This window comes from Pocillopora damicornis, chromosome 1, assembly GCF_964200805.1.
Source record: "Pocillopora damicornis chromosome 1, jaPocDami1.2, whole genome shotgun sequence".
NCBI lineage: Eukaryota > Metazoa > Cnidaria > Anthozoa > Scleractinia > Pocilloporidae > Pocillopora > Pocillopora damicornis.
The window spans coordinates 40,624,603-40,649,721 of NC_142670.1; the positions used below are offsets into that span (position 1 = coordinate 40,624,603).

Sequence of the window (25,119 nt, forward strand, 5' to 3'; positions counted from 1 at the left end):
ACGAACATCTTTAAAATTAATAATAATTCAAAATTAGCTAACCCTAAGATTAATTGATTGGAAACAAATCGCTCAACGTCTATATACATGATAGAATTAGATTTAGATGAGAAGGGGAGAGGGCCCTTACAGGCATCATTCACTGGTGCTCTCATTATTCGTTTGGAATAGACAACTGTCTTACATAGGACTTGCATTTTTAACCCTCTAACATATATTTTTCTATTTTTTAAATAGATTATTCTCATTACTTTTTTAGTTTTAAGTTTTTTTCTCATTGATTTGTGCCATTTTAAAATTGCAATTATTGTTAAAATTAATTCGAAATAAAAACATCTGGAATTTATATGCGTAGGAAGTTAATGCATTTCATTTTCTGTCCAAAGATTTATAGAAAAATGATCCATGGATGGTGAAATAAACTGCAAATTGACTTCGTTTATCCTATGGGAGGAAAGTTCCCGACATTACAGTAATGATGTCATCATATGCACTGTAAACGCCATAAGTGCTGTCTTCGCTCTCTTTTGTAACCTGGTCATCATTGTGACGATAAAGAAGAAGAACCTGATTCAGACTCCGCGTGATATTCTAATTGGTAGCCTAACCTTATTAGACTGCATAGTTCCATTAGTATCTAAGCCCTTATTCATAGCATTGCGCATGTCACTTCATGATGATCATGTGACCTGCTCCCGCCTGCAGCAATTGACGAAAGCTACAGAGTTAGCTGTGATGTTTGGTTGTGGTTGTTCCCTCACGCATATTGTGTTGATCGCTGGAGATCGATACCTTGCCCTAAGTAAGCCAATAAAGTATCGAAGACCACGCACAAAGAAAGGTGAGAAGCTTGGATACTTTATCACTCAATTTTTCAAATTTGTCCGTGTTTTATTTTATCTTTACAACTGAGTTTATAATGTGAATTGACCGACATAAGGAGTATTTAAGGCTGAGGTTCGAGCGTAATCCCTTCGTTAGAGTGAACTGTTCATGAAATTTCATTAGTACTTGGTCATCGCTTTTCTCGCTCCGAGAATTAATTTTACTGATGATAACTTGCTATTTTGAGGATCTACTGCAATTTTTTTTTTAGCTATTTATTGCGCGCATTTATTTTGTTGTGAAGAAAACATCGTCCTCTAAGATCTTTGCAAAAACTTGTAAACGTGCTCTATCAACTCTGAATTGACCTCGAAGTAATCATCACTGGATTTAGCCGACGTTATTGTTTACCTAATATAGTATGTCAACAAGCAACTTATGGGACCCTATATAAAAAAGACTTAACAATGTTGTGATAAGGGAACTAACAGAAAAATGGTTGGCCACAGTGATTGTCAAGGAATGATTCTTAATTACATGATGTTTTGGGGCTCTACCAGCACAGTTAGTTAGTAATATTTTTAAGGATAAACCTATGTTGGGCCAAGGTACAGAGAAATGCCACAAATATTTCGCTGAAATGCAAGAACTTTATTAACTTTGAAAATCACCGACAGACTTCAGTCCAGAACGGGATGATCCACTAAATGTAACAGGTTTCGTATAGTTTCAAAAATTTTCTGATAAAGTCATTGAATTAAATTTGGCGATGACCATAACTTTGGTTAATGATAGTAGTAGCAATATTCAAGTTTGATATTCCTTCCAACATAACCATAAGGTCTGGATCCACCGCCATAGTTTTTCGGAAACCAATCTTCACAATCCCATTGAAAATATTCACTTCGGACTCGCATTCCTCGGACATGCTGACACTGATGAGTGTTGGACTTCAACAGCACGAATGGGGAGTCCATGGGAAGAATTATGGCATTGGTGGCGTGACCATCCGTGCGGCAGCAGTACTGAATGTGAGTGTTCCTGTCATACACGCCGTCTGGAAGCGCTCCAGAGTGTCTGTTTTTATTGTTACTGTTCTCGTCATCCCATCTGATGTGTCCTTGCTGGAAACCTGAGTAATGAGTGATTAAGAGAAAACCCCGTCTTTGATTGTAATAATGCTAAGAAATTCATCATTTCCGAACGGGGCGGAGCAACAGCCTGAAGAAAAGTAACGACCTGCATTTTGGCTCACATCAGTGAGTCCCTCTCTCCTATATGTTCCCCCCTGTCTGCAGGTGAAGGCTCCATAAATCAATGAGGTGGGGGGAACGTTTCTCAGGCGTTTACAGCAATAAGTGTTCAGGGAAATATGATTAATCTTATCCAATTTTATCTTTGACAAATTTGTTAACAGTGCTTACCTTCGGCACATTCTCCCTTCTTCAGAATACAGTATTGACCTCTTGGCCACTGCAGACCATTTTTCTTGTCTCCTTCCTCTGTCTTCATGCAAAACTTCTGCTCCATGTTGCTTTTGGCTAATGACCCTGCCAAGTCATACGGACTTGACCAGCGGTTCTTTCCAAAAGCATCCTCAGTATCTTGGTAGCGGGTTCCAACGTGCCAAGCAAACTTTGTATTCTTAGGACAACCTGCCTTTGGCATGGGAAGGCCATACGTTCCAACTGGCCAAGTGAGAGGAATTCGTACTTCGGGATCTGAAAATCGCGCATGAGAAGGTTAAGTTGACTTAGAGGTACAGGGCTGAAGCGTAAAACCAGGAAATTTTGAAGAAAGTAACAAAGAGTATGAACATGCAAATGCCGTTTGATGTCCTTGAATGAAAATTTGAAAACCTAAGGGAAAGATAAATGAATATCAAAATGTCACTCACATTTTCCCTTGACCTCACCTTTCATCTTAATTTCTTACCTGTAGGCACCTCAGCTTTCTTGAGTTTCGGATACTCTTCTAATGCCTTCTTGACGTGTTCCCTTCGAGTTCCGACAAGCTCGCTGGAATGGACGCATCGTGCAGAGTTCTGGTGATCAAGCTTTGAGTAGAAACTGACATCAAAGGCTTCGTATATTGGCACAATCCTTATTCCAATAGGCTCAGGCATATCAACGCCTCCGGATGTGAACGACACCTTGTGTTCTCCGAATTCGGTTTTATCCGACATGGATTCTTTAAATTTTTTCATGTCAACTTTGAGGGAGGCCTTGGAACCCATATAACCTCCTGACACGGAAACTGAGTTTTCCATCTGAAAAAAAAAAGTAAAACCGCTACAGATTTACTGAAGGTTCCCCAAAGAAGGTAACCAAAGTAATGAAACAATGGCCAAAAGAACGCCTTTAGAATGACTGCCTTGGAGTGAAAACTAAAGTTATTATAATTACTATGAAAAGGAAGATAATTATAAAATGGAACCAATAATCCTGATAACCTTGAGTTACATGGGTAACCGACCACTTGCACGGCAGAGCGAGGGCGACTATTCTCGAATGTTTTTCTATTTTCTTATTGAGAACTGATTATTTCAGAATGTGGTGTAAGTTATGCAGATTCATCAAAGGGCTCAGTGGGGCAAAGGCAAAGAAAACTTCTTTTCCCTTTGAAACTTATTTGAAAACTGCCTCAAAATTAACCATGTTAATGCAAATGGTTTTAAATATGTTGTGCAGATCACCTGGAATCAACCAAAAAAACAATTTCTTGTCATCCCAATTAAATTTTTTTGTTTTCGCGCCATAATCGTCACTGCGTTGCGCATGCGGTAGCCATTATGGTTATATGACTTTATTCTTACGTTATTCATGGCGTATTTGGTGAACTCAGAGTTTGTGGATTTGGATCGATCAGTCTTCCTCTAACCAAGATCAACTTGTACCACAATGTGCTGAAGAAAAAGCAAAAACAATCAGAAATCTGTCAGTGATTGTCTTTTTAGAAAACTGTAAAACTGTAATTCAACTCCCTTCTAGTCTTCTTCTATGAGTGGTTGTGACCGAGCCCTCCTTTTAAGATTAACGGCCGATTTTGGATTGGACCTGGCTTAGAAACCTTGGATGAAGTTGATTAATTTATGGTTGTTAAAAATCAGCTTAGTGTTCACTAATGAAAGGCTTTTATCTAAATATGTGCTCTCATTTACAAAGCATAAATACCTGTAGTCATCTATTCAAAAAGCTTTGTTTTAAAAATTTATTACTGCAACTTTGTAAAAGTATAAGAAGCCGTTCAAAAACAGAAGTTGCCTTATTTCAAAGTTAGTTCCTTAATGATGTCTTTTAGTGAAGACAAGCTTTTTTTGACACTCACTGTTCCCCAGTTCTCGATGAATTTGAAGTAGGCCTGCTGATTGTATTCTTCTGGTAAAATACAAACAGCTGCTGCAAAGTCCTCTGACACAGAATACTTCTTGACTTGAGCCAAGTCCATTTGGTATCGAGCTCGGCCACGATTGCACACATGCTTCTCTTCATAAAACACATTGCGGTATTTTGATGTTTCTTTCTTCACCTGCTCATATCCTAATAAGGAACAAAACCGGGAGAAGAAAGAAAACACAATTTCATCTAACAACACAGCTCTCTGATTGGCCTCCTTTCGTTAGAGACAAATTTGTAAAACTGCTTGCCACCTGGGGGAATACTTTTTTACGCAATAAAACTTTTTAATGTATGGTTTTCTTCCAGATAACATAAGTCTAACACCTGAATTTTCTGTAATCAAATATCCCTGAGAAGTGGTGCTAATCAATCAAAACTGACCAACAGAGGTTCCTTCTTTAGTTGTCTCGAGGGACTCGCCCTCTTGTCTTATCTTGCCTTGAATTATTATCGAAGAGCTGACTAGCCTGCTTATGAAACACATTTTCAAGAATTTTTTAGCACGAATTGAATTATTTTACTTACTTGAACTTAGAGAAAAGGCAACGTTCCACAATATTGCATTGTAACCACCTGCAGAATAAAAACGTATCTTTAATTTAACCCACGATGTCTGCGTTTAGGATGTAGAAGTAGAACACAAAACGACTTGCTTGACCCTTTAACTCCCATGAGTCACCAAGACAGAATTTCTTCTTACAATATCAACACAATATCAAGAAGAAAAATGATGAGATTAAAGAAAGTCCCTTAATTAAGGGATTATTAGTTGATCCGATACCAAATTCTCCAAACCAACATCACAAGAACTATATGGCAGACAGTAGGGAGAATTACTGAGAAGATCCTGGGAGTTAAACGGTTAAAGAAGTAAAAGAAAAGTCAGGTTTACAGAATAGTGTTTTCTTGGCCTTACCGCTAGATTGTACATCCACACTAAGTTTTTCCTGGTAGCTTTTGGAACCTGAAAAAACTTCCTTTTTATTTGTTTTGACGCAAGACTGACGTGGGGAAAAGCTGACCTGATCTGGTACAACATACTTCTTGTCTAGAGAGACTTTGTTTTCTTCCCATGTCAGCTTGAAGACTTTTCTGGTGAACAGGAGTCCTGGGTCAACACCACCGTTTGATACATCGCCCCCCTCGGGGTTTCCTTCCAGAAGATTGTAACCAACACCTACAAAGTGAAGACCTTTGGGCGAATTTTGGAAAGCCTCTACATTGATTGCGGCACCAAGCATGGCAGCAAGGCAGAGTAAAAGGTTCATGATTTCCCCTTGCCTTGATAGAGCCGTCTGTGTAAGATAAACGAACATACCAATAACTAAATCTGTGGATAAATTTTCTATGTCTTTTTAGCCTAGGTGTTTCAAGAATTTGTGGAAGAAGCATACAAAAATATCTTCCAGTCGCGGATAGAGTCTTTAACTTGCGCTTCGAAACGACAGAAAGATCTTACTGACAGAGAATTATACGGCAGGAGAGGTTATGGAAGATTTATGGTAATGTTACGATAACATGGAAAATTTAGAAAATTTCTAAACGCTTAGTCAAAGAAATTAATATTAAAAAACATCTATCTATTTTAAACACAAAAGACTATGAAGTCAATGCATACCCGTTTTTGTCAGTTGCTACTCAGGTATCGGCTTCGGCTCAATGTGTCTTTCGAGTATTTATGCCATTTTACTTCGTTGTCATCAAATAAAATAATGATCTATCAAAACAAAGCATGGAAACTGCACCAGAACATTTAACTAGCTGGCCACTGGCAATCAGATGGTTTTCGAGTCATCTTAATTAAAATGCTACTTCAATTTCTAAATAATGGAAAACGGATTAGTTTACACTTGCTTGCTATTTGATCTTAATTTCCACTTTATGAGTTTTGCAATTGCTGTTCAGGTCAGATCTCTTTATAGTTACTCAGCTTGAAATAAAGCAAGAGTGTCTCAAAGGAAATTGATTTTGCAACTTGACACTTGTTTAGAAGGGGATTTCTTTTAGTGAAAGAATCGCTCTGCTTCCCGAGAAAAACGATTTGATCTACGATAAGTCTGTTTTCTTGAAACTATGGAACTATCTACGAAAAAAATGACAGATTCATATATGAAATTTAAGGGTGTAATAGTAATACATGATTGATAGAAACTAACTAATCTTTATTTTCAATTTTCTCCGTCTGGACAGAACTTTTGGTTACAGGGCCTTTAGATAAGGTGTAGAAAGTCAAGAAAAAAAGATCGATTCCTGTTCTATTCACTTCGTAAATTAAAGTAGAACACTAACATCTGGCAATCTTACACGACTGTTTGAATTCCGAAAAAAACTTTTGAACTGTGTTTACCAAGCGGTAAACAAAATAGGGCGAGATGGTCATTTCTCATCATTTCGTTTTTTCTTATAATCAAAGGAGAATAATACACCAACTTTCTGTCTTCTAAAAAAAACCTTTTGAGCAGTCTTTTGCCTAGCGGTAGAGAAATAAAGCGTAAAGGTCAATTGGTTTAAATATTTGCACTTGTAAGACTGCATCACAATACATCAGTTTGTTTTACACACATCCATGCTCTAAAAGTCGTCAAGCAATTACCGCCAATGGGTTTGTTCGGCAGCACCTGTATCTCACTTTAGGCCAAACAAAATATACGTTATCAATTATTAGTAGTAAAGTCAAGGTACTACCTTGCGAATTACCCATCAGAACATTCCGAGAAAACGACTTAAGTTGACTGCTTATATTTCTAAAGCTGAGCAGCGGTTTCGTGGAGGAGTGGCTTAGATTTTCGTCTTTTAAGAAAATGCAAGAGAAGGCATGTCTCAATAGAGAGTTTTTTCAAAATCTTGACGTATTTTAAGGTTTAAGAGGTATCCAAACCAGAAAAATACAAGGTCATCGAAAACCCAATACGTTTAACTCAAATTAACAAATTTATTTATTGTTGTTTCTCACAATGATATGGTATAGCGCCTTTAGAAGCTTTTCAGACTAAAGCTCGGCTCTGAGCAAACTCAGCAGTTGTTAAATGAAAACAAAACAAGATTTTACTCGAAGTGCAACTTTATTCAGAGAAGCTTGGCTTCATATGTTGAGTTATTAGCTGTTCACGTTCCTTACAATATTAGAGTTACTCTTAACTCTTTCACTAAAACTGAAATTCTCGTTACTTGAAATGAAAAAAAATTTTTTTTTGATATAAAGAAATACCCTAGTACTATAAAAAAAAGAAGATACGATGAAGGTCTGAAGCGGCTGTTTAGGTCAAAAGCTTCACAAGAAGCTTTGAGAAGCAAAAAGGTCTGAGTAAACATTGCATTAGATTCTTTTTCCTGCTAAGACTGTTTTTTTTGTCGTTTTTTAAACTCGACTACTTGCAGAAAACCTAAATTTGAACTCGTTTGATTGTTACATATTTCTTCTTGCCCTGAAAAACTTTAAATATTGTGGAATATGAATATATGGCCTGACTTGACTCGATATCTTTTGGAGACGCTCACAACATGAATCGCTTTTATTCTTATTTCGTTGACTTTTGATGTAAATCTTAAACATTGCAGAAGATGGAAAACGACTGATTTCACTCAGCAGTGGTTATTCACCGAACGAGCTGTCGTGGCGTATCGATAGATAGTGTAGATTGTGTTTAAAAGAAAAAAAAAGCCGCCGTGGCACCACACGCAATTAAAATAATTGTATTTTTATCTCAATGGGCTTCTGGCAAATATGGCAAACACTAAGCTGCTTTGTACACAACTGACATGCGCCGTGACCACAACGGAAAATGACGTCCTTCTTCCTTTCCACGCAAATACAACACACAACAGATTCCTCCAATTTCCGAAATTTTGCTTCAAGTTGCCGATATCGCGAAACCAAGGACTTGTTGTTAATTCCAATGATTGGGTTACCATCTGCGAAGAGAGTTAGACCGAATGGAATTCGATAATAATTCAGCCAATTTCTCCCAAGACAAAGCAAACAATAATATTATGACGAAGTAATATTATTACGAGGTAATATTATTACGAAGCTGACAAAGAACCTTTTTTCCTCGCTCTCAAAATCTGGATATTTGCGAAAGCTCAGAATAATCAAAATAAAATAAAAATGAAATTCAACAAAACATGAAAACTGGTTAAGAATTAAACACCCACGATTACCCAACATATCATTTGAGGGCCCAGCTAAAAACCACCTTAGCGAGTTTGGTTCCCTCATTATTATAACTATTATCATTATTATTATTATTATTGTTTTCGTCATCATCATCATCACCAACAGTATCTTTTTAGTAATTATGATAACTTGCTTCTTTCGGAAAATTCAGAGGAAAAGTGAAAGGAATAGAAAGCTTTAATATGAATATGAAAGTTTAAAAATAAAATTTAAGTAAGACTCTAAAGGGGGAAAGTTTCTAAAGAAACTATGGTGCTGTGTTGGTCGTCAGCCCTTCGTCAGAGCGAAAGGTCAAAGCTCGAAACGTCAGCTTTGAAACTCTTTACATTGGCTAACTAACGTTATCAACTCAGTTGATAATGCTAAATTACCCTGTCTCTTCTCTGTCAGGAGCAGATATAAAAATTTCAAGCTTTCGCCGATCCACTTCATCATCAAGATGATATGCCGTGAATCGTCGAAAGATTGAAATTTTAGTTTTAGCTACATCGGCCTCACCTGGCCAGCGAAGGACAACATCCAAAGACTAATAAAAAAATTTAAATTTTTGCAAGTTACCTCTCGTTCCTTTACCAGTGATAGGCGTTTTACATTCCAAACATCTCTTTAATCGGGCTGCACATTCTGCAAATAGATTATTACGTTAATAAATACTAAGATCAAGATGCCTTTTTCAAACTGTGTTAATCTTCTCCACACTTAATCATGGTCGTTCCTCCGTGGATCCTTCTTACCTTTTCGCGATTGTCTTCTCAAGGAAACAGGTATTTCAAAGTCGCTTTCTTTTTCAAGGCAATTCTCTGTAGAGGACGCTTGAATCACTTCAAACTTAGAGACAAGGCCCATTTAAAATTTGAGTGATTGACACAGAACAAAAAACAACAACTAAAACAAAAAGCAGAGCTACCTATGCACACAACAGTGTGGCCACAGGGTTTGAATGCAACAACAGCCTCAGTCTCCTCACATGTATAACAAAGCACTTTTTGATCATCAGATGTCGATGGATTTTTTTCGCCATTTTCTGTCTCCTGATCCATATTTACATCGTCGTCTACTGGTTGTGATATTAGGCCCTTGCTGTCGTCCATATCTGTGTCGATGTTATTCTCTGCCATTTCAGCAGGTTGAACAGCGCTGTTGTTTGAGATGTCTGAGGCCCAGGTTTCTACTTCAACTTTATTAGTCACTTCCAGCACCACATTCTCCTTGTAAACAAAAAAATCAAATAAACTCAACTCCTTTGATAAAGTATAGAATTAAGAGAGTTAATACCAAAAAGGAGTCCTAATGGAGTATTTTAGTCTGGTAACGAGCCACTTTTTTCTTATTTTTAATGAGTAACGCCTCTTAACCGGTTATCGAATCAAAATGAGTGTAAGAAAGATGATCGGAAAACTCCCATCAACCGTACAGCTTAAGATAGAAGACTAAATAATTTGACACTATTAAAGAAAACCATCCTCATAATGAATACGGATGAAAAAGAAGGTTGAAAAGCAATAAATGATCAAGGGCGTCCGACTTCTTGTAATGCTTCCAGAATACACATCTAAGGATTGTCCTCGTTGTAATTTTTCTTCACTGATATAAAATGGTACTACAAAAGTGCTTTTTTATAAACCTTCGTATGAACTTTTTCACCTGACACAACGTGTCTTCCACCATCATATTACTCACCAGGGCTGTTTCCTGTAATACACTTTCAGCTGTTTCGCCTTCTTGAATGTCTTCACTCTCTGTCTCGTCTGACATCTCTGATACTGATTCTTGTTGATCTCCACTGCACAAGTCACTTATTACTTCACGTAAAAACGTATCTTCTGCCTCATCTGCGCTATTCGAACTGTCTGTTTGATTTTCATTATCTTTTTCAGTTCCGTCTGTCAGTGTCGTCGCACTCGCTGAAGATGAAGCATCGCCTAATTCAAGTTCGGTTTGCGACTCGCACGAGGACCCAAAACTTGGAACTTTCTTGTTGTGTGTAGTCCTACAGTTGTTAAACAAAGTATAATTTTTGGTTAAATATCATATGTGTGAAACGAATTTCCTCGCTGAAACAGCTCTCATTCAGTTAAAATCCTTCGGACTCAATTCAGGCAAGAGAAACGGAGACTACGGGGAATGTTCTTACTCGTGATTAGGATAAAAATGTCATCGGAATATAGGTGTTTCGGAAGCGAGGTATATAGACATTTAAAAAAAAAAACACAAAGCATTTGAATACCCTCCGCAGGCAGCAATCTTCCGAATGAGTTGCTCAACTTTCGATCCTCGACATTTGTCCAGTGGTGTTTGCCCTGAGTCATTGGCTTTCAACACGTCAGCTCCATAGCTTAACAAGCAGCGTGAGACAGCGACAAAGGACGCATTGCTCTTTCGTGCACCAAATAGTAACTCCAGACCAGGCTTAAATAAAACAACACTAATCCGTGTCAAGAAGGCCGAAGACATTAACATAGAACCAACTGATCACCTTTCCCTTTATATCAGTTGTACTTATTGCAATCTGTATGAGATCCTATTTGAGATCATTGTATTACGGCGAGATTTTGAAGTAGGAAGACGATTCTCAAAAGGTGTGGTAGATGATAGAAATTCTTTGCTTATTTACGTTCCTTACTTAGTCTTGTTCTCGAAGTTAAGCAGCAACATCGCTTGATGAAATAAAATTGCTGTAATTTTTACTTCACAATAGTGTCATTATCCAAACCGATTTGAACAAATCAAAAGCCAATTTTGGAGATGCCTAGGAACATCAGAGTGATGACACATGCATAACCATCCAAATCATTTCATGATCATTTTACATTACTCATTTTCCCACGCTGAAAGGCAGAAAAAGATCGATAGGTTAAACTTTGTGAACTTATTTACCATTAATCCCATAATTCCTTGTGGCACGCCTTCCTTCATTAAAGTGATGTGAAGCGCTGTATCTCCGTCATTATCCACTGCATTAACATCGGCTCCATGGTCCAACAACATCCCAACCATGACTGAGTATCCTTTATCGGCAGCTAAATGAAGTGCCGATTCATTTTCAGCAGTTGGAGAATCGACCTCACACCCCGGCTGTTAGATAAAAATATTCTCTCATTATCAAGATATCTTTATCAGTAAGAATTCAGATTCATTGTTTCAAATGTTTTGTCAACTTTGTTAAAGTTGTCGATAACAAGAATACGCAGTGGCCTGATAGTTAGCAGTCTGGACTCCAGACCCGAGTTGTTTACCATTGAGATCTGCCTGGGTCACTGTGTCGTGTTCTAAAGCAGGAAACTTTCGTTAGTGCCTCCCTCTGGCCAGGAGAGGACATTCTGACGAAGTTTCATGGGATATATGATGGAGTAGCATCTCAACCAAAGAGGCGTTGTTGAACAATGTGCGCGAAACAAAGATAACAGTTTGTTGGTATGGGCCACTTGGCCAGTGCAAAACGTACACGTAAGCCTTATAGCAATCAATTATTTGTAGTGAACCGCTGGCCTTAAATGTCAACTCTTGTTCCTAGTTTTTACAGGGGGAGAGTAGATGTAATAGTAACGATTTGTGGTTATCATCCCAACTAACGCAAAAAGTCATATTCCGTATTGGATTGAACAAAAGCGAACGTCTTTGAAATCTCATAAAGACAGTTGAAACAACACAACGAGTGTTTTTCGAAAAAAAGGTAACAAATTTAGATGACATTACCTTTCGTAAAAGGATCTTAGCTATCTCAAGGTGATTATTAATTGCTGCAATATGAAGGGTCGTAAACCCATCATTGTTAATAACATTCAAAGAATTTCCGGTCGTGGCAAAAATTCTTTCCACGGCGCTGCAAATAAATGACAAAATAAATTTATGTTACTGTCCCGACCGAACATTGATATTCTGGTCATTTTTATTTTTTTTCATATTTTATCTTGTTTGCACGTATTGCATGCCATTAAAAGTGACGTTATGAACATATGATTTTTTTACGCGACCTCGTGGAAAATAAAATGGTTGAATTGTGAAAAACAGTCATCTCATTTTAGTGAAGCGTTTTACACGACAATTACACTGAATGTCAAAGCGAAAAAAGTTAACAACATACAAATAATTTGTAATTGAGATTTGGTCTGGTTTCCTCCTGATCCTTCAGATCGCCCCAATTGCCAACAACTAACGGCCCTAACGATCTGGAACACCATGAACTTTCAGTTGAGCCTGAGTCTCATAAGCTTAGCTTTCTTATGATTACAAGTTTGTCCCAGCTACAGTCGTCTCGAAAATTGCGACGATCAGATGAAGACTAGGCTGTTCATGTGGGTATATCATTCAGCATTCAGATGCTTAACAACTGAATCAGTTGGCTATCGTACTCTTACTCTGACTAAGCTGTCTAACTGAGTAATGATGTAATTATATTTGGCATAGCTACCGTTTATTTCCTCTCAAAACAGCGAGTTGAAGATAATTGAAACCTTTTCCGTTACAAAGAGTAACAGAAATTCTTGAGCAGTCTAACAGTATATCCATCATACTGTGGCGTTGCAAAAAGATGGCACAATGGAGAGGGGTATCACCTGCCTCGTCCTGAAAATGAGTCGAAGCGTGATATTAGGAGTCACCTGGTACCATTCGACTTTTTAATACACTATTTTGACTGGCAGCTTAGGTAGCAGTTTATTTTATAACAAAAATGATAGGATGAAAATGAAAAATTGGAGCAAATGTCAGGACAGACCGGTGCAGATATATTTGAATTCGAGTCTTTTGCCTCTCTATTGGCTGATTTAAATTTTTTCATGTTTTTTATGAACAGTCGAACAAGGTTTAAATTTGACTACGACATGAGTCTAGTGATATATGCAACGTTTGCTGGGTTTAGTGTCACAGTCTAGAATGCGTCGGGTATTTGTATTCCCATGAGAACTGATATCTTCAAAGGACCCAACGAACCTGTAGATTGACGTCACACTCAGGGCACTGTGTCAGGATCCGTACTGCCGTTTCGTTTCTCCTTTCCACAGCCAAATGTAAGGGTGTACTCTTATTACTTCTTTGTTGAACATTTGGGTCGAAACCTTTCTCCAGTAACAGTTTCAAAGCTTCACCGCTTTCGTCTCTGAATGATCACAAGGATTTATGTGCAATGAGAATATCAGGCATTTTAGAAATTATCCATTAATTTAAAGAGTTTCTAATTCTACTTTCCTGTGTGGTAAAAAAAAACACAACAACAACAGCAACGATAAAAACCAGATATGAACCATAAAATGCAAATAGTGCGCGTTGGGTTGTCATCAAACCAAAGCCAAAGCAATCAGAGCCACTCAGAACAAAGATGAATATCTTGATGAATAAATAAACAATAACAACAACATACACATGCTATCGACAGCAGCCCGAGTAAAAGTTACTTTGTTGTGGGTGATTTTTTTTATCGATTGGTTGACAGGATGGCTGAAGATTTCGAAAGCAATGGCATTGAGAAGGAAAGGAAAACTAAAGCAATCTTAGATTTCTCAGTCTGCGGCTAATTAACATTACTGTGATATTTCAGTCATCTTACTGGTAAGTAGAGTGATGCATGGCTGTGTATCCCTGATTATCCTGTATTTTGAGAAAAATTAACGAATATGATTAAGAAGGCTCCTCTCCTGAAACACTGAGATATGTAGAACATAACCATGTAAAAAATAATAACCTAATCTTGTCGATCATGCGTCTCTTTGTTATCCTCCTCAACCAGTACTAACAATTACAGTAATTTGAACGGGGCAAAAATAACAGTGATGGTTAAAAGTACTGGATTGAATAAAAAATTTTGTTACCCACCAGTATATCCATGTTAGCTCCTCTCTCAAGCAATTCTCTAATGATGTCACAGTGCCCCTGGCGACATGCTACATGAAGAGCTGTGTGACCACCCATTAGGTCATCAATCTGTGCAGAACGAAAAAACGCAAACCCTTGATCGTGTCAAATGTTCTTGAACGCCACCACATTCAAATTTGATTCTAAATCATGAATTGATATTACATTGATTTTTTTCTTGAAGCTTTAAAAAGTATCCTTCCAGTTATCATTGTTTATTGAAACCTAAGTTACACGGTTCCCATCTTATTATCATATTTCTAATATTGCTTTGATTTAAGAAAATTGTTCCGACTTGTAAATGTTATCTGTAAAAGTAAAAGGAATGAAAGAAAAAAGGTACCCGTTCTGGGTTAACATCCAAGATTTCCTTGAGTCTTGAGAGGTTATTACTTCTTGCAGCATTCACGAGGTCGATGTCCGCCTGTTAAAGAACGATTGAGCGCGTCAGACCTCTCATAGTGTGGTTGTTACAGAAAGACAACTAATCGTATTAGGATCGTCCTCGTTGTAGTTTTTTCCCTTACTGATACAAAATGATACCGCTAAAGTACTTTTAGAACTCCTTTTGAACTTTTAACGCGACACAATGTGTCTTCCTCTGGACAGCATATTTTCCACCGGGGCTGTTTCCTGTGATACACCTTCAGCTGTCGCCCACCTTAATGTCTTCACTTTCCATCTCTTGCGACCCGCTCAAGGACTCAAAACTTGGAATTTTCTTGTTGTGTGTGGTCCTATAGTTGATAAGCAAAGTATCATTCTACTTAGATATCATATAAAAGCAATTCCCACATGCACTGAAGAGGCCTTAATTCAGGTGGCATCTCACGGACTGAATATTAATCCCCTTATTAGTGTTAGGTGTAATTGTTGTTGTTAAAATAAACTTCTAGAAATCTTCAAACTGCTAAGTCATGCTGACATGTGTACCATGGAACTTTCTTGAACATTTCATCAAGTCACTCAGTTATTACGTAATACTACTAAAATAGTTCTTTTGTAAGCTTCTGGAATGTTCCAGAACACTTTGTGAATGTATATAGGAACTCAGTTATGTAGTAGTAGTAGTTGCTGTTGTTGGGATTGACCGACTGTTTACAAAGCTATCCCGTGAGAGAGAGCAACAGTGGAAGATTGGTAATTTCGAGAAAAGTCGGAGGAATCTGAGAGTTTGGGTCAGTGGTGAGCTAAGATATAGACTGTAGTGGGCTTATGTAAGTTTATCGATGATACGTAATGTACTGCCTTTAGGAGTCGCTCCTTATTAAGAATATTACTCTTATTATTATTACAAAGTGGTTGAGTTTGTAGGATTGTATTGTTTTCCTGTCGGTTAAATTATACCGAAACATTAGTAATGTGCCTTCGATTCAGGCAAGAGATTCAGAGACTACGCGGGGAATGTGTTTAGCCGCGATCAAATTTCGTCTTACCAAGATAAAAAGCGAGAATCCGCTCTACTATAACATAGAAAGATGTACAGATATCATAAAATACACAAAAGCATTTGAATACCCTCCACAGGCAGCAATCTCCCGAATGAGTTGCTCAACTTCCGATCCTCGACATTTGTCCAGTGGTGTTTCCCCTGAGTCATTGGCTTTCAATACTTCAGCTCCATAGCTTAACAAGCTGCGTGAGACAGCAACAAAGGACGCACTGTTCTTCCGTACACCAAGTAGTAGGTCCAGACCGAGCTAAAAATAAAACAACAGAAAGAACCAACTGATCACCTTTCTCTTTATATCAGTTATACTTATTGCAAGTAGTGTGAGAACCCTTTTGAGATCTCAGCATTACAGTGACGTCATAGCAAAGTTGACTGGGCGGACTATTCTCAAAGGATGTGGTTGATGATAGAAATTCTTTGTCTATCTACGTTCAAGCAAGAAAATAACAGTAACTTTACTTCAAAACAATGTTATTGTCTAAACCGATGTGAAAAACACATAAGCTAATATTGGAGTTACCTTTAAACGTCTTGGTAAAAGCGACACATGCATAACCATCCATGTTATGATTATTTTACATTACTAATCCTCTACGCTTAAGGGATGAAAAAGTGAGATAAAACATACAATGTCTCCTTCGACATCTTGTCGGCCTGTTCCAAGCGTTCATTTGGTAAAACAGAGCATAATGGCCAAAGGCGTTATAGTGGCGGAGGAGTGAAATAGCTAAGGTATACGTGAGACTAAGGTATACGTAAGGTCTACGTGGCCTGACCCCATCACTCCTCCACGACTACAGCGCTGTTTACTATCGAGCTTTGATTTACTGACTGAACGCCATGAACAGGCTGCAGCACGGTCTTTTGTGAAGCTATTTATTTATCATTACTACCAGATTTCTCTGTTGTTCGTGTTCCTTCATCAAAGTGATATGAAGCGCCGTATTTCCGTAATAATCCACTGCATTCACATTGGCTCCATGGTCCAACAACATCTCTACCATGACCGAGTACCCTTCATTGGCGGCTAAATGAAGTGCTGAATGATTTTTAACGGTTGGAGCATCGACCTCACACCCTGGCTGTTAGATGAACAATTTACTCTCACGATCAAAATATGTTTACCAGAAAGAATTTAGATTTATTATTCAAAGGGTTTTGTAAACTTTGTCAATAAGAAAAATACGCAAAAGCCTGACAGTTAGCAGTCTGAACTTTAGACCCGGGTTGTTTACCATTGAGATCTGCCTGGGTCACCGTGTGGTGTTCTAAGGCAGGAAACGTCCATTAGCGCCTCCCTCTGGCCAGGAGAGGACATCCTGACGGAATATCATGGGATATACAATGATGGAATAGCAGCTCGAACAGAAAAGATTCGTTTGACAATGTGCGGGAAACAAGGATATCAGTCAGAGAACAGACGTAAAAGGAACGTCGAAAATCCCAACAAACCACACACAGGAAGTCATATTCCGTTCCGAGATTAAACACAGTCGACAATCTTTCAAATCTGTTAAGGCGGTTTAACCACACAGGGAGTCTTAGACGCGAGAAAAAAAATAAAAATTACAATTAACAAAGAACAGGGAAAAATCGGTGGATTTTTTTTTATAAATTACCTTCGTTAAAAGGATCTTAGCTATCTCACGATGATCATTAATTGCTGCAATATGAAGGGTCGTAAAGCCATCATCTTTAACAACATTCAAGGAATTCCCGGTTTTGGCAAAAATTCTTTCTACTGCCCTGTGAATAAATGACACAATAGATTTTACGTTGCTCTGAATGTCAAAGCGAATATAGGTAACAGTATAAAAGGAATTTTGTAACTGATGTTTGATCCTGGTTCGTCCTGATCACTCATCGCCCCAATTGTCCAAATTATATGAAAACCAGGCCAAGTGATGACCAACGACCCTAACGATCAGGAAGATCATGAACTTCAGGTCGGACCTTAATTTGCGTATAAGCTTAGATTCTCTATGATCAAAAGTATGATCCAGTCGTCTCAAAAACGGCGACAGTCAGTTGAAAACTATGCCTTGGGTCTGGGTACTACTGATCCATCAGATGCTAAATACCTGAATCAGAAAGTTATTGCACCCTTATCCATTAGTAGTGATGTAATTATTTTTGGCAGTTACCGTTTATTTCCTCTCAAAACAGCGTGTTGAAGATAATTGAAACCTTTTCGATTACAAAGAGTGTAACAAGTTCTTGGACAGTCTAACAGCATATCCACCATGTTGTGGTGTTCTGCGTCGATGGCATCATGGAGAGGGGTATCACCTGCCTCGTCCTGAAAATTGTCAAGCGTAATGTTAGAAGTCACATGCTGCCTTTCTACTTTGTTATATCGACTGGCAGCTTGGGTAGCGGTGTATTTGAGCACGAAAATGGTGGAATGAAAACATCAAGAATGGGTGTAAACATCAAATAGTTAAGTGCAGCAGTCAAAACAGTTGAGTCTTAGGGCTTTCCAACGGCCGGTCCTAGACTGTTCATGTACGTTTAAAATAAAAAAAGGGCAATGTAGTTTTAGATTATGTTCTGTTCGATTATGGCGATACTATCTGGGGTGATAAGGGCAATGCTACTCTTATGAATGAATTGCAGCTACTGCAAAACAAGGCTGCCAAGATTATTCGCAGTTTACCTAGTTTTTACTCTTCTACAGAGGTATTAGAAGAACTTTGTTGGCCAACACTTTTTAAACTTAGGTTATTTCACCGCTGTGTCTTCGTTTATAAATATGTAAATGGCATTATAGATTTTAAGTTTGATACAAGGCTAATCAGTGACATCCATTCTTATAATACTCGTGGCAAATCCAATTTTTACTTACCGCGAGTTAGGCGCAATTATGGAAAACAGCGCCTTTTATATCAAGGACTGGGAGAATGGAACAGTCTTGACAAGTCAATACGTGACATAAGGTCACTTTTAATTTTTAAGCAAGCCTTGAAGACCGCAATTTTTTTAACTCATTTTATAATGTAATTTTATTGAACATTTTAATATTGTATTTTTAACTATTTTTAACCTTTCAAATTTAACATTTTTCTTTTTTTTGGCAGGGCCTCACTGAATAACACCTTTGGTGATGTGAGCTCCCTGGATAAATAACATTATTATTATTATTATTATAGATTTTACAACGAAATGCGTCTTAATAATATGTGCAATGTTTGCTGAGCTAGTCGGACAGTCGAGAAAGCATCAGGAATTTTTATTCTCAGGAGAACTAACAGCTTCAAAGGACCCAACGAACCTGTTGATTGATGTCACACTCAGGGCACTGTGTCAAGATCTGGACTGCCGTTTCGTTTTTCCTTTTCACAGCCAAATGTAAGGGTGTGCTCTTATTACTTCTGTGTTGAACATTTGGGTCAAAACCTCTCTCCAGTAACAGTTTCAATGCTTCACCGCTTTCATCTCTGAATGATCATAAGGATAAGAGTACAACAAAACATCGGGCATTTTTGCATTTTACTTTAACTTAAGAGGTTACTTATTCTACTTTCGTAAGAATGTTCACGTGACTGTCATAAAGGAAATAAAATAAGAGCAATAACATGCAGATAGTTTGCGTTGGCTCCTGCAAGTGTCGGAAAACCAAAAGCTAAGCAATCAGAGCCATTCAGAACATGCAATAATATCTTGGCGGATGAATGAAAATGGAGAACAATCACATGCAGTCGAGTTTAAGTTACTTCGTTTTCAGTGGTTTTCGTTTTTTTTCCATTCAATTGGCTCAGAAGATAGCTCAAGTGTTCGAAAGCAATCGCTTTTTTTACTTCAGCAATCTCTGAATCGAATCGAAGTTTGATTAGCTAACTTAAAATTAACTTTTTTATGTCAACTTACTGGTAGGTAGAGTGATGCATGGCTGTGTATCCCTGATTATCCTGTATTTTAAATATTATAATAATAATATAATAATGTATGAATAGGGAAGTTCCACTCCTGAAACACTTAGATAAATAGAATACGAGTATGTCAAAATAATAACCTAATCCTGTCGACCACGTGTCTCTTTGTTATCCTCCTCGTGCAGCACTAGCAATTACGATAGTTTTTGACGGGGCAAAAAATAACATAAATGATACAAAAAAAATTTAAATAGATATCACTTACCAGTATATCTATGTTAGCTCCTCTCTCAAGCAATTCTCTAATGATGTCACAATGCCCCTGGTGACATGCTACATGAAGAGCTGTGTGACCACCCGCTAACTCATCAATCTGTGCAGAACGAAAAGACTCAAACCCTTTATAAATTCAAACTTTCTTTAAGGCTACCAAATTCAAATTTGATTTTAGAAGTTTTAAAAAATATCCTAAATTACACAGTTCTCATCTTATGCTCATATTTCTCATTTTGCTTTGATTAATAAAACTTTTCAGACTTGTAAATACTATCTGCAAAACTAAAGGAATGAAAGAAAAAAGGTACCTGTTCTGGGTTAGCATCCAAGATTTCCTTGAGTCTTAAGAGGTTGTTACTTCCTGCAGCATTCACAAGGCCGGGTTCCTCCCGTTCACGAGCTTGACGTAAGAAGTCTCTAAAGAGACTGAAAAGCCCTGGAGAAAAAAGAAAACAGCCTTAGTGGGAGACAAAATTGCGGAATTATACTTATGATCTGTGCTGTCAAGCAATTTGTCTTCTCATTTCTCAGGGCAGTTTTTGACTGAGTGACATAGAATACATTAAATTGTTTATCTCGCTTTGTGAGTGGTCGAGAAAACTCGAGCCATCCTTTCAGTACATTAGGTGCAAAACTGAAACTAATCGCGACTTAGTCATTGTCGTTTTCGTGCGCTTCGTAGATTTTACTCTTTTTGACCTGGATTGGCCATTACCATTGGCCATTACCATTACTGAGGCTTTCAATACACGTGTGCCATAATTTTGTACCTAAGGGATCTTCGCTGCCCATGTCACCAGCCTCTGTTAACTGCTGGGGGTCTGGGTCAGTGACAGACGTCACAGAAGCTGGGCTCAACATCCATCTGGTGCCTTCTACTGACACTAACACATCACCATCACTATCGACTTCCAACACCTTTCCAGTACGACCAAGGATCTACAAATGGAATAAAACAGGATATTATCCAGTTTAAACCTGCTTATTTCTTAAATAGTTTTTGGAGGTACGCATATGATTAGCTCCAAGGTTGTGACGTTTACTCTTTCAGCTTCTTTTAGTTTACATTTTTAGCTACCGCACATGCCTAAATGAGTTTGCGTTTACGTCCAAGTGAAAGCTTACGATGAATACAAAACCAAAAACGAGAAAATATAACAATTAAACTTACTGATATCATAGACTCGTTCCATCCTCCATGTTCTTTTTGGAACTCTTTGACTAAGTTCTCATCACTTTTAACTACAACTTCATCACCTTGCTTAAATTTTTGTATCTGGGTAAAGAAAGAAAAAATATATATATATTTGACAATGGAATGTCCTTTAGCTAGCTCTTGGAGTGTTTCTTGATTGTGGAGTGTTTCTTGGAGTGATTTCATATCGCTGATTCCTGTTGGCCAGCTAATTGAATGATGATGCTTTAAATTATCAGTAATCACATGGCGTCCATTGTGTGCAGTCACAAATTTAACACATTGTGAGTGTTTTAACTTTGAACAAACCATACAAATTTAGACATAATTAAATTATGTAGGAAATTTCTTGATCATCCAAGCCACTTCATCTGTTATACCTGATGCCAATGTTTACAACAATAAAAAAAAAGAAAAAAATCAGGGCTCCCTCATGACACAGATGCAGTTAAATAACTTGAAGTAATAACTTCTTGGCGAGACAAATGATTGCGTCAGCATTACCTTAGTCAAAGCTGCCGGATTGTAACGCCATCTTATGTCACGATACTTTACAACAACGTCACCATTGGTTGTGAAATCTTGCACGACTCCAATTTTTCCTATATACTGTGGATACAAGTAGACTGTTTCTTAAATGTTGTTAGCGACATTTCACTGAATTGGCTTAACTGTAAGAGGATATGCAAGAGACAAAGGACATTGTACTCTCAGAGGGGAGGGCCAATTCCTCCTTATTGGGAATGAAATATAAGGGCTTTCAGAATTTTTGAGCCTCAAATCAGACCACAAGGATTAAACATTAAAATGTTTTTAGGTGTTTTAGATAGTGTTATGAGTCCGTAAATTTTGAAAACAAAAATACAAACGAGTCCCAAACGAACCCTTTCCATGTCTGCGTTCCATCCCCCATGACCAGCGGATAACTCTTGAAGCTTTCCTACCGCAAGCTTCTGAAGGTAAACTTTGTCACCAGTCGTAAACCCACTTTTGGATTTTCTCATTTGCATTGTGAGTGGTGGTAAGTGATCCCTGTAATAATATCCTCCTACAGCTGGCGAAGTACACTTGAGGTCAACCTACCAGTTGGAAGGAAATAGAAGTATAGACTAGGTATGCTTTTTGTGGGATTTTTTGACTGCAAGAGTTTACCAAAGTGATCCAGTCTCAAGTTGTGGTTAAATTAAGTTCTAGAGTTCTTGAAATGAAAATATCGATAAAAATACTTGGGGTCAAAAATGAAAGAAAAGTTAGGTTTGTCCCTGAATTTTTATTTTGGCGAGCAAACATTCGTGCGCGTGTCTTCGTAAACATCAAGAACCGAGACTGAGAATTGAGTATTCTTTGAAGAACTGTTTCTTTCCATTTCAATCTTTGAAATGTACGCTAATTCTCCAATGATGCGAAACTTTGGCTTTCAAAATCGATTACACTGGCCAATGCGGCGGCCATCTCTTAAATATTCTTGTTCGAGTGGAAATGGATTTTGATTAGTTTACGAGGATTTATTGATCGATTTTGGCAGCACAATTTGCTCCAAAATCGAGATATGGCGTGCAAAATAGGTTGCGGGCTCTTCTTGAGCCCGGAATAATGATGATACTGATGACGATAATAATAAAGCAGTAATTCATTAGCCCACGTCACCTTTCCATTTGTTCCCAATCTATAAATGTTCCCCCTCGGTCCTTTGTTCCAGTTCACTCGCACAGCATCATTATTAGTCTCGTCACTCCAGCTGGTGACCTCAGTAACCTGGCCTTCCATAGGAGATTGGTTATCCTGTTCCTTCCATTCCCAGTCTGGTCCTCTGGTTACTTTTGCTCCTTTAAACATTCCGCGGGCTTCAAGCTTAGTGGCGCCTTGCCTTTTGCCAACAGGGATACTGTAAATTTGCATCAGATAACGCAATTGAACATATAGTTCATTAATACTCTTCGAGAGAATATCTGTTGATATTCTGTTGTTTTCTTCTACTGGTGAAAAACATAAATTTTACCTCCGAACAACAAAATAAAACTAAAAGTATTTAATTGCTCACAAAAATGTTGTTAAATCGAAGTAAGATATTTCTTTATAACAAACATAGTTAAATCACCATTGGAGCCTAGAGGCTAGAGCGCTAGAGGAACCGTTAGGTCTTAGAGCTAATCCTTTACATTGAAAGTCAATGAAGCTAAATTTGATTAAGACAATCGAACATTTTTTACATCAATGGCGTTACATTGATGCACAGGCCACTGACCTGTTCGTTTGACAACTTACCCTTTGGCGCGACTCTTGACGAATCGTTCAAAGCGATGATTGACATTATGAACATCATTCATATAACATTTGCTACACAGATCATAGTTGGGACAATCTAAACAGTGCCAGCGCAGTCCAGTGATAGAATCTTCTTTACAACCATCGCAGCTAATAAATAGATGTTTCGCGTCTAATAGAGGAGGAAATCAGAATATGAATTGGCGAGATACCTTACGTTCAGGTGTGAAGTGGTATGCCTCAGCATCCCAAGTGAAGATAAGAGTAATCTTCGAAGTGATGAACACTACTTAAGCAGCAGTGAAAATAAGGACTGAAAAAAATTCAAGCCTGTGCGGGAGTTGAATCCATGACCTACAGATTTGAATGATTCGTAGTCTTTATTCTCACAGCTGCTTAAGAAGTGTTCACAATTGCGAATGCGATGATCACTTTCATCTTCATTTATTAATTCGTGGTTCAAATATACGATATTTATAGATTCACAATTGTTCAGGCATTATAGTTCCGTCCCTAGTACACAATGTCCTTCTGTGTCTGACTTCGTCGAAGAAAACACAAAGATTTCCGAAAAAAGCGGAAATGTTCCACTGGTTCTCAAAAACAGTCCCATATTTTTTGATGAATAGCGGAAATTGCATAAGATGTTTGGTGGCTACACGAGGTTGCACGATGAATTCTACTAACATGTGTAAAGGAAAAGTTGGCCCGTAGCTTTGCAAAGTTTGCACGGCCTAAGCATGTTATGATATTGAGCTGTTGATTAGTAAGCAAGCTGATAAATGAGAAATCTGCATATTATGCAATTATGTAGGTTTGAGAGTTCGAACTCTATGCATATAAATTTCTGTGAAATAAAAAACAAAGCGTCAATCGTAAAGTTTGCCGACCTTAAATTTTGTATGGGAAGCATTTAATAAGAAAGTATAAAATTTGAAACGAGGCTCGCTATTTGAATTTTGATCACGGTTGTCACGGGATCTCAACTCCAGTTGAATATTTAATTATTTTTCCGTGTCAATTGTCAGTCCGCATGGTTTCTCAACCTCGTGCTGGTGTATTAAAATTTCATTGAAATTGTGTCCTTATTTGCTGCTTAACAGAAGTGCTGAGATTGCAGTTTCTCTTCTTTAAGGAATATGATATTCAGCTAGGGTTGTTTAGGTGAATCTAGGCAAATATTTCCGTTTAAAATAAGATAAACAACAAAAAACATAAATGGTCACTCACCGCCATTTGTGAGACAAAAAACACGAAGATCGTGTTTCCCTTCGATTCCAGCCCTGTAGTCGTGCTTCCCTCCACAATCCCACTGTACGTAAACAAGCTGTTCCGTCACAGGCGACTTCTTGTCTTTTCCGACTTGAACTACTGTACCTACAAAACCTTCTCCGCCATCTTGGTTTCCCCATTTCCAATCTTGACCACGAACAACTCGGTTGCCTAGAAGATTTATTGCCATAGTTATATCAGGATTTTCCTTATCACTTTTATACCGACTAGATCTGATGGAGCCTTCTCGAGATCTCTTCATTTCCGAAATAACGCTAAAGCAAATATATTGCCTCAGAAATGTTCCTGTTGGTAAGCCAATCGTCAGATGATTACGATTCAATACCCTTCTGCCGGTTTTACACAAAGCTAACAAGTTCCCTTCTCAATTCTAAAATGAATCAAGATGTGTCAGTGAGTAAATTTGCCGATTGGGGCTGTCAATAAAATGCTGCATAGGCGATAAAATGCTAATATAGGCAGCATACTTTTCCTAGAAAACTAAATTCATTACCACATCTGTCGGGGATTCCCCA

The 25,119-nt window shown here is 37.9% G+C and overlaps 3 protein-coding genes across 7 annotated transcripts; all 3 read right to left on the reverse strand.

Annotated features, from left to right (window-relative positions):
• Positions 1-1,461: 1,461 nt before the first annotated feature.
• On the reverse strand, positions 1,462-4,199 carry LOC113675205 (uncharacterized). 2 transcript variants are annotated; one of them, XM_027191744.2, is made up of 5 exons: positions 4,153-4,199; positions 3,641-3,730; positions 2,761-3,094; positions 2,250-2,546; positions 1,462-1,957 (listed from the first exon to the last, which is right to left on the reverse strand). In XM_027191744.2, the coding sequence occupies exons 2-5, from the start codon at positions 3,647-3,649 to the stop codon at positions 1,611-1,613; spliced, it is 987 nt and encodes a 328-aa protein (XP_027047545.2). In that variant the 5' UTR covers positions 3,650-3,730; positions 4,153-4,199; the 3' UTR covers positions 1,462-1,610. The 2 variants fall into 2 exon arrangements, with proteins under 2 accessions (XP_027047545.2, XP_089053277.1); XM_089197151.1 differs by lacking the exons at positions 3,641-3,730; positions 4,153-4,199.
• LOC149053882 (perforin-like protein 1) lies at positions 3,701-5,491 on the reverse strand. The gene is made up of 4 exons (XM_089183798.1): positions 5,140-5,491; positions 4,749-4,796; positions 4,153-4,364; positions 3,701-3,730 (listed from the first exon to the last, which is right to left on the reverse strand). Exons 1-4 carry the CDS (start codon positions 5,489-5,491, stop codon positions 3,701-3,703), a joined length of 642 nt encoding a protein of 213 aa, XP_089039924.1.
• Positions 5,492-7,266: 1,775 nt separating this feature from the next.
• Positions 7,267-25,119, reverse strand: LOC113675141 (uncharacterized). Of its 4 annotated transcripts, none has more exons than XM_089196704.1 (28): positions 24,542-25,119; positions 23,312-23,483; positions 22,694-22,931; positions 21,931-22,125; positions 21,551-21,655; positions 21,023-21,127; positions 20,622-20,790; positions 20,160-20,287; positions 19,841-19,948; positions 19,571-19,611; positions 18,975-19,140; positions 17,848-18,002; positions 17,323-17,449; positions 16,597-16,785; positions 15,769-15,950; positions 14,912-14,987; positions 14,594-14,674; positions 14,212-14,319; positions 13,946-13,986; positions 13,333-13,498; positions 12,812-12,966; positions 12,097-12,223; positions 11,278-11,475; positions 10,628-10,809; positions 10,081-10,390; positions 9,308-9,605; positions 8,959-9,024; positions 7,267-8,135 (listed from the first exon to the last, which is right to left on the reverse strand). In XM_089196704.1, the coding sequence occupies exons 1-28, from the start codon at positions 24,843-24,845 to the stop codon at positions 7,906-7,908; spliced, it is 4,422 nt and encodes a 1,473-aa protein (XP_089052830.1). In that variant the 5' UTR covers positions 24,846-25,119; the 3' UTR covers positions 7,267-7,905. The 4 variants fall into 4 exon arrangements, with proteins under 4 accessions (XP_089052830.1, XP_089052822.1, XP_089052820.1 ...); XM_089196696.1 differs by having other exon boundaries at positions 9,308-9,608; XM_089196694.1 differs by having other exon boundaries at positions 10,045-10,390.

What these genes read in the sequence shown, in the direction of transcription:
- LOC149053882 (XM_089183798.1), bottom strand. Translation starts at nt 5,491, where the DNA reads ATGAACCTTTTACTCTGCCTTGCTGCCATGCTTGGTGCCGCAATCAAT. An exon ending in TGTGGATGTACAATCTAGCG is followed by an intron (nt 4,797 to 5,139) that starts GTAAGGCCAAGA and finishes TTTATTCTGCAG; the next exon opens with GTGGTTACAATGCAATATTG. An exon ending in TGCCTTTTCTCTAAGTTCAA is followed by an intron (nt 4,365 to 4,748) that starts GTAAGTAAAATA and finishes GTTCCTTATTAG; the next exon opens with GATATGAGCAGGTGAAGAAA.
- LOC113675205 (XM_027191744.2), bottom strand. An exon ending in GAAAGCTGAGGTGCCTACAG is followed by an intron (nt 2,547 to 2,760) that starts GTAAGAAATTAA and finishes CGCGATTTTCAG; the next exon opens with ATCCCGAAGTACGAATTCCT. An exon ending in GAAGGGAGAATGTGCCGAAG is followed by an intron (nt 1,958 to 2,249) that starts GTAAGCACTGTT and finishes CTCATTACTCAG; the next exon opens with GTTTCCAGCAAGGACACATC.
- LOC113675141 (XM_089196686.1), bottom strand. Translation starts at nt 24,845, where the DNA reads ATGAAGAGATCTCGAGAAGGCTCCATCAGATCTAGTCGGTATAAAAGT. An exon ending in ATCCGGCAGCTTTGACTAAG is followed by an intron (nt 21,128 to 21,550) that starts GTAATGCTGACG and finishes TTCTTTACCCAG; the next exon opens with ATACAAAAATTTAAGCAAGG. An exon ending in GTTTTGAGAGGAAATAAACG is followed by an intron (nt 12,224 to 12,811) that starts GTAGCTATGCCA and finishes ATTTATTTGCAG; the next exon opens with CGCCGTGGAAAGAATTTTTG.